Here is a 14,805-nt window from a genome sequence, read left to right as displayed (position 1 = left end):
AAGTACAGAATCCTGTGAAAACATGCCTAGTGCCTGATTTATGCCTTAACATTTTAAGAATAAGATTCATTTTAAATTAAAAAAAAAAAGACTGTATTCCTCTAAATTCTTACTGTGATAAGGAAGAAATTAGTGAGCATACAACACAGAAAAACTGGAGGGTTTGGGTTTTTTTTTAATGCCCTGAAGACAGTGTATAAATCTCAGAAAAATGCCAGGAGCCAGATAGTCTAGAGACTTAAACTGAAGACATCAGGCAGCAGAGGAAAAAGCCAAGCCACAAATAACCGTGCGGCATTGAGATGCAAGTCCAGCCGCTAACAAAGTAAAGGGGAAAAAATTCCAAATGAGGAGGAAGAGGAGAAAAGAGCTGCACTGTCAGCTGAAGAAAGCTTTTTATGTGAAGTAAACCAAAGAGATTTTGTAGCCCAGGATACCAGTACACTTGCAGTTGCTTCCAGGATCTAAGTAGGACTTCTCAAAAAAACTTTAAGGGGAATAACCATCCAGAGTATTCGTATACGTTGTTCTGAAAAAAAAAAAAAGTATTGTTAAAACAAAAAAAAAAAAAGGTAAAGGGATGAAGGAGTTGGGGCTTTTTAGAGGAGAGAATTAAGGGAAAAATTTGGTGAGGCCTCATTCTAAGAGATCACATTTATTATTAACAAGGCATTTAAAATGAGGAGCGAATCTGTTGGCCAGAGCCCAATAGGTAAGATTTAAGGCAAAACATCAAGAGAAACTCAAGCAGAGGAGGTTGAGGGTGCTCTGTGGTGGATCAGGAGGTCTAAAGTGCAGGATGGAGACGATACAGCGTAAAGATGCTGTGTACTTACAGCTAATACTGACTGGTTGCAGTATTAGGAGCCCTACAAATTGCCAAAAGAGCACATATTGCAAATGCTTGCTTTTATAAGCCTACTCCTGCCTGCAAGCCTGTGGTTAGGGAGCTCTCAGTCTGTAGCTACTGGGCTGATTTACTGTATGCTGTCTTTACGGAGGAGGTGGGTTGTGTTGCAAGCAGCAAAGTTCATATCCTTGGCTTGGAGTTTGTAATTACATTCCAAGTGGAAATACTTCACCGACACAGGCGTAGATAGGGATGGAGAGCGAAGAGGAGACTTCTTTTGCCGTGGCTGAAAACACTAGGTTTTAAAAGAGAAATTAATACTAAATTCCAGCACTTAGTATCCAAGAATGACTTTTAGACTCTGGGGTGTCCCTTTTGTGCCCTCAAAAATAAGTGTAGGAATATAGTTTAAGGCTAAAGAATTAAAAACTTCATTATGAACTGTAGAGTTAAGGAGTCACTTGCATCCTGCCGTCTTTCCTCTTATAACTGGCAAGTGGGACAGTCTCCTTCTGGGTACCCAAAGGCAGAGGGACCGCGACTGTCTTTCTACCTGTGTCTTTAAAAATTTCAAGGTATAATTTGGAAAGGAAATACTACAGAACAACTTTGTGTAGTAAGAGTTAAGTGAAAAATTAATTGCATTATTATAGGAGAGGAAATTACTTGGTTTATGCCTGGTGAAATACAGGAAACCTTGCTGTAATTATCTGGAAAGAGAGCGGTGTTGAAGTATATCTGTTAACTGTCTTTAATTCATAAAATGTCACATTTATTTAATTAATTGGTTAAGTGCTGCTGCGGTTGTTTAAAAAAATAAATAAATCTGGGTTATAAATTGTGATCTGTATCAAGGTTCTGAATTTGAGGGGCCAGAAATAGTTTAGTTAAACTTCATAGAAATAACTTAAAGCCTATCAAGTCTTCATGCTATGAGCTATATGCTACATAAAGCAAAGTGGAAAAGTAATTAACATTTCTGCTTTAGTCATTAAGGTACAGCTCCATCATATATGTTTTTAATAAAACTTTGCTTTCAGTTTTAGGTTTGCAATTTCAAGTCCCTATTACACAACTTTTTTCGTTCTTTTGCTAAAGGCTTTAATTGTTACGCTTCAGTTCAAGCTGGCATTTCCATAATTTTCTCCTTCAGGCTTTTTCTCTGGGTGCCTTATGTTTTTTACCTTTTTGTTAATACGCATGTAGTAAAATACATACAATTAATCTAGTTCTGCATATCAAAGAAAGAAATTCCTGAAATTGCATCAGTCCTGCAGTTCTTCATGAATTCAGTTATATGCCAGACTTCACTTGAAATTTCTAGTATGAAGGATTATTTGCCAAACGAAGAAGATAAAATGCTGCCAGTGTTTTCTCTCAAACTTTTAATCTAAGTGCAAACAAGATAGATAAATATTTTTCAAGCAGACTCCCCTCTTCAGCTCCCCAGTATATTGTGAACTACTTGTAAGCTTTCTGAGCAGCAGTTATCTTATCTTGGTATTTTCTGTGAACGCAAATCATCTTGCTTGCTCTGAAAAGAGAGGCAAGGAGGCTCTAATATTTATTAATCAGGCTGTTGACAGTAGGCAGCCAAGCTGTGCCTGTATGGTTGTCAGTGCAAAAAGGCAAGATAGCCTTGCTGAAACCAAGCTGCTCAAGAGGAGAGAGATCCTGGCTATTGACCGTCTTTATGGCACGGTCCCAGCAGAAGATGCTGTAGACCTTGCCACCGAATTTTGAAAGCAGCGTTTGCTAGACATTCCTCATCGTGCTATGAAGATTTTTGGTGAAAGCTGTCTGCAGAGCCGGATGACTGATAACTGTACTGTAGTGAGCTGGGTACTTGGTGCCTGGAATTTAAAAAATGAAAGAATTAGCCACAGGAAGAAAACAGTTCCCTATTGTGCAATTCCTGTCATCATAGAGGTTTCATCAGATTTATTCTGTCTTTAAACCCCTTCAGTACTGAAGGCACCAGCACCAAAATCATTGCGGCTGAGAGATCTGAATCCTCGCTTCTTGAGAAGCCCTACTGTCTCTCTTTGCCTTTAATGAGATTTTTCAAGAAGCATCACTCCAGATGATGCACAGTATTTGGAACTGCATAATCAGCATGGGTCTTGGCAACGCGTGCGTTCAAATCTCTCATTATTGGATGTCTACTTTTATCTTGTATACTTTTTTTCTTTTCTTTCAGCACTTCATTTGAACTGCTCCCATGCTAACTTTTGTTTCTTCAAGTGTTAGGATTACAGGAGTGGTTTGGGTTTGGGTTTTTTTTGTTTTGTTTTGTTTTGTTTTTTTAACTTTTACCTTAAACACCATTTGACCCAAATAGTCGTTGTCATTCCAGGTTTATGTATTGAAACGACCACATGTGGATGAGTTTCTTCAGAGGATGGGAGAGCTCTTTGAATGTGTACTCTTCACAGCCAGTCTAGCCAAGGTTTGTTCCTCTCTTCATCTCATTAGCCCTTGTGGTGCTGGGAAGCGGACTTTGGGTTGGGTTTTCTATGGAGAATTATTTCCACAGTTGGTACTATCTTAATTTTTCCCCTTCTTTTCTGCTTCTTTGTCTGACAGTGTGTACTTTGTCTGCTAGTGTGTGGGTAAGTGTTTCCATGGTAACGCCATCACATATGGGCTTGGCTCATAATGTAGCCTCCATGCATTGCTCATAATGCCAATATGAAAGGCTTACAAGTTACCATGGTTATAGTGAGAAATTAGAACAAATAGCATGTGAGTAAAGCAGTATATTAAAGCTGGGCATGAAATAAAATACACTGTATTTAACGCTGTCTACGTGATCAACCAGTGATTCAGAAATTTACTGCATCTGAAAATTGGGAACACGTTTTTATTCTGTCAAGGTGCAATTGCAATCCGGAGTTAGAAAATTAGCCGTTTTGTAAAGCTTGAAACATCAACAGGAATATTTTGTGCCCTCTGGTCTCCAGTAGCAGTAGTACCTCGTAGGTAGTTTTTGTGGTAGACATTGCAGTAGTAGACATCTTAAATTCTTCACGGCTTTCAATGTATTGTATTTGTGCTGTCTTGTTTGTAAAATTATATTGATTATTTCTAAATAATACTCTAGCATAGTAAGCTTTTACTCCAGCCTAGTGTAGAGATGGTGGAAGGGGACAGGACCCTGTTTGATCTGCTATCGTGCCTTCTTATCAGAGGATTCTTCCCTGTGCTCTATTTACCATGTTCTGTTCAGTCACATTGTGAAAATCCTAAATAATGGAACAATTTCATACTGCAGTTAGATGTCTGGCAGTTTTCATAGTCAAAAGATGATTGATTTCAACATCAGTTTTGTTTCTCAGTTTAAAATAGAGGAAAATGGTAACTCCTATCCTGCAAAAATAAGTTATAACTACCATTTTCAAGTACATGGTTATTTCATGTTCTGGTTTATTTAGATGCTTTTCCTTGGACAGTTTCTATCAGTTGTTGGATTCTAAGCTGTGCCTCACTTAAAGTATCATCTTATATGTAAAATGAGAATTTCCCAGTATTGTACATGGGTATTTTTCCTAATAACATCTTTGTCTGATCTTTTGTGGTCCAATTATGCAATTTGGTAATCTTAAGATTCTTACTGACCCGGTCGCTCCAAGGGCATCATTTGAAAAAGCTGCATCAAGCTCAGATGCATTCATTGCAGTTTGTCTTCAGAGGCACATGGAAATGAATCAGCTGTGGAAATGACTTCATATAGATTTTCTGTTAGCATTGGCTGGTTTTATGGTGATGTTAGGCGAGATCTCTGGATCCATCAGCATCTAGGTACCTCCTAGGGTAATTATAAGTTAGCCCTAAGAATAAAACCTAATCAATAAATCACAGAAAATGTTAGAGTGCACGTTAGCTTTCCATAGAAAGATAAAGGTTCTACTTTTGCATTATCTCTCTATTAATCACTTCGGGTTTGCAGGCATATAAGTTAATTAACAAGGAGCAGGGAAGAAAACGAAGAAAGGGCATTTTATCTGAAATTATTTTGTGTCCCTTCTTTCTATAGTTCTGTGAATTAACCGTATCTGCACATTGCTAACTCCAGGTTTCTGACTTCTATTTTTAAGTATGCAGACCCGGTAGCCGACTTACTGGATCGCTGGGGTGTGTTCAGGGCAAGGCTCTTTAGAGAATCCTGTGTTTTCCACCGAGGAAATTATGTGAAGGATCTGAGTCGACTGGGACGTGAGCTGAGTAAAGTTATTATAGTAGATAATTCTCCTGCATCTTACATCTTCCATCCTGAAAATGCAGTAAGTATTCTTAGTATTTGAAGTACTCAAGCATAACTTTATCTTTCTGGTCCTTGCCCAGACTTTTTTGATTCAGAAAATAGCCTTTCAGAACGCTAACTTGTATTAGTTTCTGTATTTTCGTAGACTGCAGGAACATTCCGGTGTTCACTGTCAAATGGTGAAGGACTAGGGCAAACTGATCTTGACAGTCTGTCATAGTCATGACTGGTCATCTGCTTTCAGTTTTAGCTTTTGCCATGAAGTCCATCAGTTTTGAGAAAAACACCAAGTGGTGTAGAACCTGAATAACTAACCTAGCTCTAAACAGCGAAGCTGCCCTCCAGAATAGTTTTTGTTCTTTTGGAGTGGTGATTACAGAAATGATGGTTTACTTGAACTGCTTTTGGTACTCCATCTTTTTTCACTGTGTGAATGAAAATATTTTATTAGACGAGATAATTAATGCTTTACTGGTTACTATCTGAGTTCTGTATTTGTGGCTAAGGGGAAGAAAAAAAATCAAGATCCTGTTGTGTTGTTATGCTTCTCCTTTTAAGTATTTTTGTGATAACTCGCTTCATAAATAGAAACGTTAGTCAACAAGTTCATCAAGCTTTAGGAATAAGGATAAAAGGCAGGCAACAGTACTTCAAGGGAGAATAATTAGGAGCAATGTGCATTTTCACGGTGTTTCGTATTGGCTCCAGAAACTGTGATGGAATGGTCTGGCACTTGCTCCATCCATCGCTGCAATCGGTACAGATGCTCACATCTGTTTTGTAGCTGCCAGGATAGCAAGCTGGAACTCGCCTTAGATCTACTGACTTTTAAACAGCCAGGCTGCGCAATGTTTTCTTTGATGTTTTTAGGCTGCCTTTTTTGTGAACTGTTAAAATTAACGTAGGACATTTTTATCAGGAGCACTGTTTTGCATGGTCCTGCCTCTCCAGAATAGCATTTTTTTTTTTTTTACATGAGCTATTTATTTTGCAGCAATCAGCTCTTAAATTCAGATCCTAATACTGTGATGCCCTAAATGATTGGGTGAAAATGTTTTTCTGGTTGGTGCCACACATGGTTTAAAGTTGCTATTTATAATAACCAGGAGCTGTAGCTCTAATTTATGTTCATGTTTAAAATTAAAAACCTGATCCAGATTGTCATTTGGTATCTTGGACTTCGGTGCCAAGAAAATAATGAGCTGTAGAAATTTGGGAGATGAAATTAAGGGCCTTGTCAGGGTGGTTTAATCATGTACAGAAAAGTGCTGTTAGCTAACTGATATTCGAGTCTCTGCAGAAACCAGGGCTTGTAACAAGATCCGAGATAGTCTTTAAAAGACCTCAGTATACTTCCGTAGTGAAGATAGACAGAACTCCTTCCCCAAATCCAGCCCACATATTTAAGAAGTGTTATTATATGTATTATTTTCTGAACCTGCTCTTGAGGTCTTATATTTTAATTGGAGAACTGTTCTGTACTCGCCGTTTAAATATTTCCTCCGCCACCTCATGCCAGCAGGGTTTGTTGCTGCATGCCTATGTTTAGTGACTCACACTGGTAATACTTAGAGGGGGAAAAAAAAAAAACTTGCCCGTAAATAAAGTGTCAGTACAGCTTCATAACCTGTCTCTTCCTTCCAGTCTATTCTGAGTATCAAGGAGGCAGAGCAAATTGAGCTGTCCAGGGTTGGGTCATGTAGGTTACCTGGACGTGTAGGAGAAGGTCAACTGCGTGTCAGCTGTTTTACAGTTGGATTTGGAAGGTCAACTGTTTTACAGTTGGATTTGGGATTGATGTTGCATACTAGAAAATGTGGACTTGAACCTGGTACTCCACTCGAATGCTAATGACTAGCGATTTGCCTGACTGTGATGGCAGTGAGTATTACAGGACATCCACAGAGGCAAAACTCGCAGGTTCTTCACATCATAGTCATCTTAATATTTGCTGGTTGCTTTGTTTCAGGTGCCTGTGCAGTCCTGGTTTGATGACATGACAGACACAGAGCTGCTAGATCTTATTCCTTTCTTTGAAGGACTAAGCAAAGAGGAAGAAGTTTACAGTATGCTTCATAAACTCTGCAACAGGTAGCCCTTAACTTTGACTGACTTCTGCTCCTAGATTGCAGTTGCTAGAGGCTGTCTCCATCTTTCTCAGCCCTTTCAAATGTAAGCTCTGGGGAGGTCACCCCTGTCAGAAGTGCTACTCTTGATCTTCCTGTTACATTGGACACGAAGGACAATCATGAGTGATGCTATTAAGCCTTCAGAAGCCTGACTCCTAAGGTCATGTGTTCAGACTACTTTTTTAAAGGAAAAAAAAAAAAAAGAAGCTATTTTAAATGGGACTCTTTTAATGAATTTCATAAATGGACATCTTTTACTGGATCAGCTTTTCTTAAAACATGCCAAAAAAAGAAGCTTGTATTTCAGCAGTTGAATTTCTCTCCCTTTCTTCCCCTCCCACTATGCAGACAATTTTACCCCCCTGCTTAGAGCAGTTGACCTGACTCTGAATTTTTTCTTACAGAATGAAGTGCCTTTTTGAATGTTATTTTAAGATAAAAATTCATTTTTGTATAAGACGTATTTCCAGACATCTTTTAGTCTTGTATTGTCTAAATGCTTTAAAAGGAAAAAGGAAAAATTTTATAGAGCACTGTAATATATAACAAAGGAAAAAGTTGAAACAAAGATGCTGGGTTCCTGTCTCCACAATGACATTAAGTTGTATTACATTTTGTCATGCTCAGAAGGTTTAAGCGTTTGTGGGAGGGGTGATTTGGGTTAATTACATGGTTGTTTCACTGATATGATTTTGGGCACAGTTTTGAACATATCTGCAGTTGTTTGAGTATTTAGGGAATGATGGAATTGAGAAAATAAGGTGGCTAAGAGATCTAAAGCACCTTTTCTTCTAGACAGATGAAGTTCTATTGTCTCTGCTTACGCACAACTGCCATGCCTCTCGTTTTTTGGAAAACCATTATCTTGGGAGAATGGGGAAGGAGGTCTATTTATTAGTTTAAGATTCTTTTCTTAAAAACCCCCATCTGGGTAAGCTGGATCTGTATTGAGCTGTTTGGAGTACTTTTTTCTTTTAATTGCTGCTACTGTATACTCACCAAATGGAGTTGACCATCGGCTGTTATACTGTTTTTGCCACTGTGCCTGTGCTATGAAACATTTTCTGTAAGCTGCAAACTTGGGCAATAAATAAAATGCAGGCTTCATAACCCCACCCCTATGTATTAATCCTACGGTATCTGATATACCAGAGAACTCAGTTAAAGGTGACCTGCAAAAGATTTTTTTTTTTTTAATTTTTTTTTTTTTTTCAATTGGGATGAAGCCCTCTCCTTTCTTTGGTATATAAAAATGCAAAAAGTATTTTTCCCCACATCTCTGATTTGTATTTCTTCTTCCTCAAGGTGTAAGGTACAGATTTGGAGCTTTATCGAGTCTTGCTAGAAGGGCAGAAGTCACTAGCCTACGCTAAAAGTGGTCCTCTGGCTTTGGAGTTGAGTAAGTCTCATCTCTGAATCTGAGAACCTGCTTAGCATCTTCTGTAGTGTCACAGGTACCCCTTCAAAAGAATAACTTCTGAATGTTTTAAGCCTTTGAAGAACAAGGCACACCTATTTTTTACTTTTTCCTTTCCAGTGTCACCTTTTAATTATTTTCCGCACCAGAAATCTACTAAACATAAAAACTACAGCTATGTTTGGCTGTCATCAGAGAAAACTAAATGGAGTAGTTGGTGCTTCTAATTAGCCTTGTGCTAAATTCTGAATAGTGGATCCCCTTTGCCTTTTCTGTTTTTCTCAAAGTCTTGATGACTTGGAAAAAAATTTTTGCGACGGACTGGGATTGCCATCCTTGTCTAAAACATTGGTGAAGCAGCTTAACAAATTCATTCATAGAAGGGCAGGCCAGCCTACACAGGCAGTGAGTAGATTGTCGTAGGTGCAGTATAAAACTGAGAGATGACTTGCCCCAGCCGCTCGCTGGGCCTCGTAGCGAGGGATGGTAGAGGCAGTCCCGTAACGCTCGTGAGTCTGTACGGCATCACCGTTTTGTTTTCTTACCGGTTGGCATTACCTTAGTACTGTATAATTCTGTGCCACAACAAAAGACAAAACTGTCAAATTTTAAAACCTATGTTGTTAAAAAAAAAAAAAAAAGAAAAGAAAAAAAAAGAAAAAAAGGACGTATGGATTCTGGTTAGTCCATTAACGTTTACTTTCAGTTTAAGATTGTTTAATTTTGTATTTGACTTCAGAGTAATGAAACTGTAAGCTGCCAAAAAGTTGTTCTCTGAGCAGTATTTTCGACTGTGTTTGTAGCTTCTGGGCTTCAAATCCAGTTTGCAGGGAAGTATTCAGGTTGTAGTTAGTTGTGCAGGTATGACAGGAATGGCTGAAAAAATTCAAAGACTTTCTCGCTAGCATTAGACCAAACAATCTTCCAATTAGACAATAAATAACCCGACCGAGACATTACCATTTAACGGTTGTGACCTGTTGTACATGAGACGAACCATGTCATTAGTTTGCATTTACGAAAGCAGCGATTTCATGAACCAGTTGCCTTAAGTCTGTGAATGAATGTTGATTATTAAAGTGTCTTGTATAGTTTTAAAATCCACATATAATGGACAACTGAACTTCTGCACCAGCTTCTGGAAGAACGGTTCTGATGATGTTCTGCACAACCATACTTGTTCTGTATTGTTTGTTTTGGCTCTTGAAATCCACAAATTTAAAAAAAAAAAAAATAAAACCACACCAAAATTTATTTTAACTTAGTACAGCATTAAAGTGGCACTTGGTGACAATACAAAGGCAAAAAAACTTAGTAACAGTTTTGATCTCTGCTAGTATTTTAAGAGTATTTTCTATAACTTCTGATTAATTTTTTTTTTTTTTAAACTCATTCCCATTGAAATAAACCTTGGAGTGCTCTGCAGTCAGGTTTGGACTTCCCTGGGTATTCACATTTGGCCAAAGGGAACAAACTGTCGTAGTTGGTTTTGACACTATCATCGTACTTGAAATTTCAAGTGTTAAGTTTGCGTGAATATACATACGCTATATATTTAGAGTTTCTGCATTTTAACAAAGCAATATAGTTCTGTCCATAAAGTCAGAAGGCGAGTGGAATGTTTGTAAAATTTGCAATACGGGTATTTGATTGTATTTTAAATACAAGATTTTAAAAATTAAGCTAGGAAAAAATTTCTGTTTCCTGAATCTCTTGCATATTTTGGAGTGCAGTTAATGCACGCCAGGTCACCAGGGCTGTTATAAACCCTGGTTTCCAATTCTATTTCTGGATATTATAGAAGTATGAAAAAGTCTTTTCCAGTTGGTCATTCTGTTCAGCTAAAGAAACGCTGCCTGGCCTGAAGTTCTGTTGTCCTTTTTATGTCGGGTTCAAAAAGGTTTTTTGCCTGTATAGGTATTTTTAAATTAAGCTGTAAGGCAGAATGCCTTAGATTCTTGAAATCCAACTGAAGTGTTACGATTAAATTGCCATTTGTAAACTAGGGCTGTGCGCAGAATATTTGTTAACCACCAGGAAGCGTGGCAGGTTTTGAATGGAAGATCGTAGCAAATGTACAATATTGCCGTGTTCATTTAGGTAGCTTTGGAAGAATAATTTGTCTCTTTGTTTTGCCCTTTAATCTTTTTTAAACAGCAAAGTTATACATGGAAGAAACTCAACACCTGAAGAGATTTGGTTATCGGTGTATGCAATCACTTTATCACAGCATGATTTTGATTAGACTGGTTGGGGACAATAAAGTATCTAAATGACACTGGTGTGTACTGATGTTGCAGCTCTTGAAATTTCAGTGTAAAAAGAAAAAAAAATCTGTAGCTCTATAATTTACAAACACATAATCCTATGTTTTACAGATTCTTTTTAAACTAATAAAAGGCAGTACCGCACAGCCCTATTTGTAAAACAAAAACAAGTTTGTGCCTCTGATTTCCAAGGTGCTGTGATGTTCTGCCGTTGCGGGGCAAGGAGGGCAGGTGAGACTTGCGTGGGGCAATGGCTTAAAAATCTCTGGGCTAACTATGCAAAACCAGCTGTCGGTTTTCTGTTTCACATTATATTGTAAAAATCCAGCTGATTTTTTTTCTTCCTTGTTAAAGATCTATTGGGAACTTCTTAACGGAGGAGTAAGCAATGGAAATGTTTCTTTTTTCTTTTTTTTTTTTCCTAATAATGGAGCTGTTTACACTTTAATGCAATGAACAATCCAGCGATACTTGAGAAACACTACAGATACCATATGAGTGTTTTCAGGAGAGAGAAGTGTTGTCAATCAGGTATTGAATGGTTTCTTTACTGTCACAAATAAAAAAATTTTAACAATATAGTTACTTGTGCATGTAATACTTCTCTGGGAAAAAGAATTTCTGCACTTCAGTAGTAGTCACTGCCCTAATTTGACAGGGACTTTATTCCTACTAATGCACATCCGTGTTAGACAGTAAAATCACCCATCTCTGTTCCACTCTCCTCCCCCTCTCTTTTTAAGTCATGTATAGGACTCCTTATTGACTGCCCTGGCACCTGCTTGTGCAAACAGAGCTGATGAACTACTGATGAACTCTGCTAAATAAATTGGTGGTGACTCTGGCAGATGTTCCAGCTATTTAGATCTCTTGGATGAGATCATACAATAATTTGTTCAAGTCTCAAAGCTGTGTGACTTCTTTTGAAGGGCTTACTTCAGCTACTTGAATAGCTGTTCTTAACATCACTGCCATATCCAAATGAATATCTGAATAAAACACTTTATTTGGTTGGGAAGTCTATTTTGGGACTTTTTATCTGACACAGTAAGACTTAGGCAGAGCCTTCCTTTCTAGGAAAAGGCACATATTATTAATGCTTTATGAGCAGAAAACCTCAGGCCTGTTAGAATAAGCAGCTGGCTCAAGATAGCTCATTAGTTGCAATTAAAAATATTTTTTAGTTATTCCTGTGCTCAGTTGGAATGACCTAGGCTGCCTTTTACTTTGTACTGGTGGGTTGGGTTTGTTTTGGGGTTTTTTTTTGTTTTTTTTTTTATTTTTTTTTTAGGTTTTGGGGTTGGATTTTTTTTTCTTAGTTTTACCAATCTCCTTAGCTGCTACTTAGGATAAAGATGCCTTTCTTTCACTCAGTAAAACAAGCATTTCAAAATTCATAAAACAGCTCATTTATAGTGGTGAGAAAGATACTGTTGTTCTCTCCTAGCTGATTGAAAGTGTTTGCGAAATCAAATGCACCATAATCTATTTATGTATATGCTTTCCAATTTTATTTTTTTTTTTTTGTTCCCTTTTTATGGTGTTCTGACTCAGAAGGAAAGCCAACCGCTCTGAAATTCCCTGCAAGATGGGATAGGGCTCTTCCAGGTGGGCTGCAGCTCCAGGGGATCCTGCGGTCTCCGGCAGTTGTCCTGGCAAGCGACCTTCGCCACCCAGCTGTGCTGGCAGGAGACCAGGCAAAGTTCTCCTGGACTCCGCTGTTGGTTCTGCTGGAGCTACTGGAAAAATAAATGATCTTTTGGGTAAAATATTGGTTTTGACAGGTTGGCAAACTCAAACTTGAAAAGCTTCCAGGCGTGTTTTGTTTTAAAGCCTTCTCCAGTGCTGTTTCGCAGGGAGCTGTGCTGAGGAGCAGGTTGTCCTGTAATTGCCTAATGCCGCATTAATCGGCATTTCTGAAGCACAGGACATACACGAGCATCTTGGACTTAATAGAGATTGATTTGACTCAGTAAAGTAGGTCTGCATCTGCGATTACACACCTTCCCAAACAGCAATTTAAAAAGGTTAGGTTTGGTCATCGCTTAAATCGGCAGCAAACTGCATTTTTGAGGTGATGGCTGTGTCAGCTCAGCTGTATTCCCCGGACCCGGACCTTGGGGACCTCCCAGCGCTCGTCTCTGTGCGACTGGCTTTGTTTAATTTTGCAACCGCCTTTTAATTTAGTGATGTAGACACATTTGATCAGGATGTAAATTGCAGGAAAATGCTGGACAAAGAAACGAAACGCAGCTGGCCCCCGTCAGCCTTAGCCATCGTCGCGGGCTGGACTCCAGCTAGGACAAGGCTGTCGCTGCTCGAAGGCGAACAGAGGAGTCACCGTTAAGCCAGAAACGTGTCACCCCCTCCGAGAACCACTGTTCTTACTGGTAACGAGGGTTGATCATGTTGTTCATACAAATGCAATGTGCACCACCTATGAATTCCCAGCATTTCGATAAACGTTGCACTCGAAGAGTCGGGGGGTTGTTGGAGGAGTTACTGGCTTGACAATGGGTTGTTTTCTTTGTCAGATTTTAATGAGCTTTTGTGATAAGAAACAGATTTCTTTACAGTGTAACTTTGTGATTTTTTTTTTATGCTTTGATTCAGTTTGACAATAAACTATCTGTGTTATTTTTTTCATCCTCTTCATGTCTGATAATGCATAGAGTTGAGGTCCGCCCCCAGAAATCCCCCTCCCCCCTCCGTGTGCCCTTCCCCTGGGGGGGAAAGCAAAGACACTACAGAATCAGGCCAGAAAGCTCTCCTCCTTCCATTCCTGTCCCAACTCTTTGGGCTTGCTGGGCTTTATTAAAGATTTAAGCCTTGACTGCTAAGCATCGGGGGCTTCTTCCTCTAGCAGCGTATTTGGCAGTAGGTTCAGTTCCCGTTCTTTTTTTGTTAACCTGCTGAGATTTGAATTGAACAGTCTTGCTGCTTCCAAAGCCACCGAAGCCTCTGCGTAAACTGGAGATGAGAAAGAAGCAAGATCCTGGATTTTGGGGAGCGGGGGGATAAGGCGGTGGCAGAGAACGGGTGATGGAGGATTGCGGGGTTTTCTGTACCACCCGGGCTTCGTTCCTGTGGTGCAGCGTCCCTCGTATCGCGTTCAAGGGCGCCCCGTGAAGCGGCGGGCTGATTCCTCGCCTGGCTGCCCTGGGTTGGCAGGGGTGAGGGTGGCCTGCGTGCGGAGCAGGAGGCACGTCACCGCCTTTCTTCCCGGCTGCGGTGGCGCCTGTCTCCGCACCCCCTGGAGACGCCTGTTGTGAGTACGTCCATCAGAGGTGGTTTTGAGCAGGTGCCCTGATACCGGTCTTGGGTTAACCAGTGATGACCAGTCTACAGTCAAACAGCATTTATACCTGCAGCAAACTGGAGGGAACTGGGGGAGCTGCCTCTTATTGAGTTAATTGGTTCAAGGCGACCATGTGAAGCTGCTTTTCATCTGGCACATGGCTCCGAGTTAGGTCTTGGGACAGTAGCATGTAAGTATTGTGCTGAAGTTTGGTGTAAATCAAACACGTGCCAGCAGATTAAGCCGCAGAACTACGTAAGTCTGCTGTATTTTCATGTGTGTTTTTAGTAGGGAATTCATTTTAGAAATATTTTTAGAATTTTTTTCTGATCTCTACGTAATGACCTGGTTGCTACGTGCCGTACCGTGAGAGGCTGAGCGCCACAGATACATGTAAAATTTATGCATGTTTTAAGCACGCTGAAGTTTTCGGGCATGATATCTGGTGTTTGGGGCCATTTTGTTCCTTCACGAGCAAATGCATTTATGAGAAGAGGGGAGGAAGGTTTTTGTCGAGACCTGAGCCCATTTCCAGCTTAGCGGGGCCACGTGCTGTCTAAGAGTAGGGCTAAGACCGAGC

The 14,805-nt window shown here is 39.6% G+C and overlaps 1 protein-coding gene across 6 annotated transcripts in view; it reads left to right on the top strand.

Annotated features, from left to right (window-relative positions):
* CTDSPL (CTD small phosphatase like) overlaps window positions 1-13,571 on the top strand; it is an 85,617-nt gene extending 72,046 nt beyond the window's left edge. For 3 of the 6 annotated variants that reach the window (XM_082322982.1, XM_082322984.1, XM_082322983.1), the window contains 5 exons: window positions 3,207-3,299; window positions 4,948-5,133; window positions 7,084-7,205; window positions 11,361-11,458; window positions 12,482-13,571. In XM_082322982.1, coding sequence (XP_082179108.1) covers window positions 3,207-3,299; window positions 4,948-5,133; window positions 7,084-7,205; window positions 11,361-11,458; window positions 12,482-12,678 — 696 coding nt within the window. In that variant the 3' untranslated portion in view covers window positions 12,679-13,571. Of the gene's footprint in view, window positions 1-3,206; window positions 3,300-4,947; window positions 5,134-7,083; window positions 10,939-11,360; window positions 11,459-12,481 lie in introns of those variants that run through there. The other 3 variants (XM_082322987.1, XM_082322986.1, XM_082322985.1) reach the window with 2 other exon arrangements.
* Window positions 13,572-14,805: the final 1,234 nt, after the last annotated feature.

The sequence above is a fragment of the Platalea leucorodia genome, assembly GCF_965183815.1.
Source record: "Platalea leucorodia genome assembly, chromosome: 1".
In the NCBI taxonomy this organism is placed as follows: Eukaryota; Metazoa; Chordata; class Aves; order Pelecaniformes; family Threskiornithidae; genus Platalea; species Platalea leucorodia.
The sequence above is the reverse complement of the archived record's forward strand: the minus strand, read 5'-3'. Positions and strand labels throughout refer to the sequence as shown.